This window comes from Buceros rhinoceros, unplaced genomic scaffold (genome assembly GCF_000710305.1).
Source record: "Buceros rhinoceros silvestris isolate BGI_N320 unplaced genomic scaffold, ASM71030v1 scaffold1576, whole genome shotgun sequence".
Taxonomy (NCBI): domain Eukaryota; kingdom Metazoa; phylum Chordata; class Aves; order Bucerotiformes; family Bucerotidae; genus Buceros; species Buceros rhinoceros.
Window position 1 is genome coordinate 16,118 of NW_010415599.1, and position 4,481 is coordinate 20,598.

The 4,481-nt window shown below is 42.5% G+C and overlaps 1 protein-coding gene across 1 annotated transcript in view; it reads left to right on the forward strand.

Annotated features, from left to right (window-relative positions):
- Positions 1-579: 579 nt before the first annotated feature.
- Positions 580-4,481, forward strand: part of LOC104494596 (disintegrin and metalloproteinase domain-containing protein 12-like) — a gene marked incomplete at both ends in the record, with an annotated part of 137,482 nt that continues 133,580 nt past the window's right edge. Inside the window, one exon of the mRNA XM_010137459.1 lies at positions 580-713. Coding sequence (XP_010135761.1) covers positions 580-713 — 134 coding nt within the window. The remainder of the gene's footprint in view (positions 714-4,481) is intronic.

Sequence of the window (4,481 nt, forward strand, 5' to 3'; positions counted from 1 at the left end):
TCCTACCACCACTGACTTGAATCTGACCCAGTGCAACCGTGTCTGGGAAGAGAGATTGGGAGAAGAGGGGCTGGGGAGTAGCATGGTCAAGGCTAATTTCTTACCATAATTACAGAAAAATAATCCTGATAAAATTCTTCTCTTTCAAATCCCTGCAGCTTGCTTACCCTTTTAATGATGACACTGAAAAGAGAGCCAGCTACTGCATTCCCCTGCTATCGCCTTCAATGGGAAAAATAATCCAAAACCTCATATAATTATTAATGTAACACTTTAAATAGTGGCGCCAATACCTCTCCAATTTCTTTTTTATTTAAGTCTTACACCCCAACTCTTTCTCTTTGCATCCAGGTATCTCTCCTCCTTATATCAACCTCGACATTCCTCCCCAGAACCTCAGCTCTCTTAGAAGTTTTTGTAGGTTTTGACACTGACAGTATGACCCCACGATGTTTTAATGTTTAATTCTTTTCCTGAATTATTTCCTTTCGAAATATGCTGCCAGGTCCCTTAAATGACACGGTTCGTGTTGTCAGGTGCTGTTCCCAACTAACATGAAATGCTTCTCCCTGTCCCTAGGAGAGAATGTGGGCAGCAAATTGGAATCCTCGAGACAGCAGATGCCAAAGGACCAGTCAAAAGATTATGAGATAACAATTCCCTTCCTTTTGAATGGAGAACAGTGGAGACCAGTAAATGGCATTTATTCAAAGGTTAGTTTTGTTTTGCTTATTTTTTTGTTATAAGGTGTATAACAATTGAAAGGTTTTAGGGGAAAGTAAATGCACTTCATCATATCGGTTATAAGAGGGTTTTTTATATTTTTGTAGAGTTTGCTGTCTAAAATTGTTACTTATCCTAGTTAAGAAAATGGACACAGTTGTTCTTTGGTTGAAATGAATACCTTTTTTCTGTAAAGTGGCATTCTTACTTCTGAAATGGGAAATGGAAGCTTAAAATGAAGGAGATTTTTTTAAGAGGTTAACATCCATTGTGTCATACAACAGCAAAACAACCCCAAAACTGAGAGAGCGGCAAATGCAACAGACATGTTTCTTTGATTAAATACCGTCTGAGAGCAAGATCCTCAAGGAAAAGTGTAAATAACGTTTAGTTGACTGCAGCCCGAGGCATTACCTGGAGCCCAGCAGTGGAGACGGCCCCCAAACGGTGCCCCAGGTACTGCGGGGGGAGCCGGGGCGAGGGTCCCCTTACACTCTGCTGTCCCTTTGCCTAACAAGGGGATAACCTGTCACTGGCTCTGACGAAGCAGGGATTGTTTCCTCCTCTTGACAGGCAGGCCCTGATAAGCTCTCCTTTTTTTCTTCCCTCAGCCACTGGCAGATAATATGGGTAGCTGGTTTTAGGAGAAGAGGGCTGATTTCTGTCTCCTTGGTCTCCTGCTTGAAGCACGAAGACAGGTTGTTGGTGTTTATTAACACCAGAGATGTCATGGGAATCTCTTACCCAACCTTTTAAACTCAGGTCTGGGTTTGTTCCAGCTTACTTTTAATTGTCAGAATGAGGAGAAAGAAGTTAAATTATTAAATAGTTACAAAACAGGAAAAAACCACAAGCAAAACCCATCACACACAAACGATGCAAACAGCCCAGGAGAAACAACTTTCTCTACTGCATGGGGAAAGCGTTTCCTGGAGAAATCCTGCTTGACTGCTGCCACCCTTCGTGCCACATGGTGTTGAATCATGCTGCTGACAGAAGTAGGGGTGAAAAGAGGCTTCAAAACTTGCAAAAAATCTTGTCTGAATTAAAATTTTGCTTCCTTTTCCCCCTTCCTGAGTGGGAAAGAAGGGCCAGTCCTCATTCTGCATATCTGCAGTGATGAAAGGGGTATCGTTGTGGGTGTATAATGGCTTATCGTGGAGAGATAACACAGATGGCTTGGTCCTAGATGTATGTGCAACTCTATTTTTAGGTCATTTAATTAGAAGCAGTCGTTGTCCATATAGAGTTCTTCTAGCTACTCACTGTAGCCTTCTGAAAGAGTTACAACAGAGTATCTTTATGTGAGTAATGATAATGTGATTTATGCCATTAATTTGTTTCCCAGAATTGCTTTCAGTTTAAGATGAACATTAGAAAAGATTTGTGGTTTGGTAGAAAGATCCACGTGCTGTCTCAGCACTTTTTTTTTCTTTGAATACTTCTTTTCCATGGAAACTATTATAAATTAAATACACAAAAGTGCAGATCAGGCTTTGCAGAGAACAACAGCGTTAAGCTGGTAGAGAAGAGTAATGAATAGCTTGTCCTGTAAATACTGATCAAAAGCACAAAAGTTAAATACTGTTGTATTGTGGTGCTTAAATAGGACCTATTGTTCTTCATCTCATTTCAAAGGGTTCCTCTGTTTTATTTTAATTTTAGATGAAGTTAAAAAAAAGTATGAAGTACTGTGCACTTGTAACCAAGGGGAAGATATTGCAATAGAATATATAGTAAAATAAATAATGTAGTGGTTATAAAAATGCCAAAGTATTAAAGTTATTTGTGTATAGATAATTGCCTCACAAAGATAGTCCCGTTCTCCGATCCTTCGATCGTAAATATTCCTGCTTAACTGTTAGTCCCTGAGATCCACACGAGTCATTTAACGTGGCACGCTCTTTTTTTCCCATCTCGAGGATAAAACCACCCTTTTATTTACCCCAGGAGTCACTGCAATATCTGTTGGAATGTCTCGTTCAGAATCTGTCACGAATTACTATTAAGCTAATGACTTTCTCGCTGAGGGCCAGCTACGCAGCACACTGTGCAGGGCAGAGGCAAAGATGCTGCAACGAGTCACACCAATCGCACAGACACACAGACCTGCTCACCAGCAGCAATAAAACTACATGGACTGGGAAGAAAATAATAAAAACATTGCTTAGCCATAACCTAGTTTTACTTTAACACGGTTAAGGTGTACTTTTTCAAGGATATCTAATGATTTATCCTGGGCTCCTCCCCAGCAGTGTGGGCAGCAGGTCAGGGAGGGGATCCTGCCCCTTTGCTCAGCTCTGGGGAGACCCCCCTGCAGGGCTGGGTCCAGCTCGGGGCTCCTCAGCCCAGCAGAGACACGGAGCTGCTGGAGCGGGGCCAGAGGAGCCCCAGCAGTGACCCGAGGGTGGAACCCTCTGCTGGGAGGAGAGGGGAGAGAGCTGGGGGGGTTCAGCCTGGAGCAGAGGAGGCTGCGGGGAGACCTGAGTGCAGCCTGTCAGTGCTGAAAGGGGCTACAGGAAAGCTGCGGAGGGGCTTTTCATCAGGGAGTGCAGTGACAGGACAAGGGGTGATGGGTTTAAACTGAAAGAGGGAGATTCAGACTAGAGAGAAGGAAGGAATGTTTTACTCTGAGGCTGGTGAGACTCTGGCCCAGGTTGCCCAGAGAGGTGGGGGCAGCGCCATCCCTGGCCCCATCCCAGGTCAGGTTGGCCCTTGGGGCTCTGAGCCCCCTGCTCTGGGTGCAGATGTCCCTGCTCCCTGCAGGGGGTTGGACTGGGTGAGCTTCGAAGGTCCCTTCCCACCCAAATGTTCTGTGATTTTACAATTCTATTCTATGATTTAGGAACTTCCTAAGAATGACAGTTCAAATTAATGGTAGGAAAACTCCAATTTAAAAAATCAGACTTATAATCAAATTATATTTAAACAATTTTGGTTTCCCTAAGTATAAATGTAGAGTTGTGTTTCTGGAGAGAACCTATCATTTGCTGGGCAGATCGATTTTCTTCCCCACCCTCCACACCGCAAGCCAAAGCTGTGAGAAACCAAGACCAGGCTTTCATGGTAGCAATATTTCAGTTCCTTCTTTCTGGTTTAAAAAGATGAATATGCTCGTGCAAACATTTTATACGGCGAAGCACATTTACAAAATAAAGTATGTATGTATGTTTTTGCAACTGTACGATGCTGTTCATGTAATCTGTGGTTGTTAACATTTCTCCTGGCATCTTTTGTTGAATTCAGAATATTTAGATCATTTGCAGTGGGAATATTTTCATGGTGCCCAGTTTCACTCTGTTATTAACTGGCTATAATACTCAGTTGCTAATCCTGAACATGCTGCTAAAATTAGTGGCTACTATTTTGAGTAACCAGTTGTTGCTAGTCAGGACTACTGATGAGTAACTGTAGTTGTGGGCGTGTGACAGCAAAATCGGGACCCTGACGTGTTGTGCAACACTGCTCTGTGCTTTCAAACAATAGCTGCCCATATTCGGTGCAGATGTGATTTCCGTCTTCGCTGAAATTTTGTGTGCGTTATAAAACGTGTTGATAGGTCGTTACACATTATAGCTCCAGTTCTCTTCCACTTCGTTTTTTCATTTGTTCGTCATTTTGCTTTCTGTGTCAACTTTTTTTTTCCCAGTGCTTGGTTGAAACCCAAGAGGGTTGGGTTCTATTTGCCTTATATTTTTCTAAGGCTTGAACAAAATTGTTTAATTTTTGTATTATTGAAGTGCAGGAAAAAGACTCTT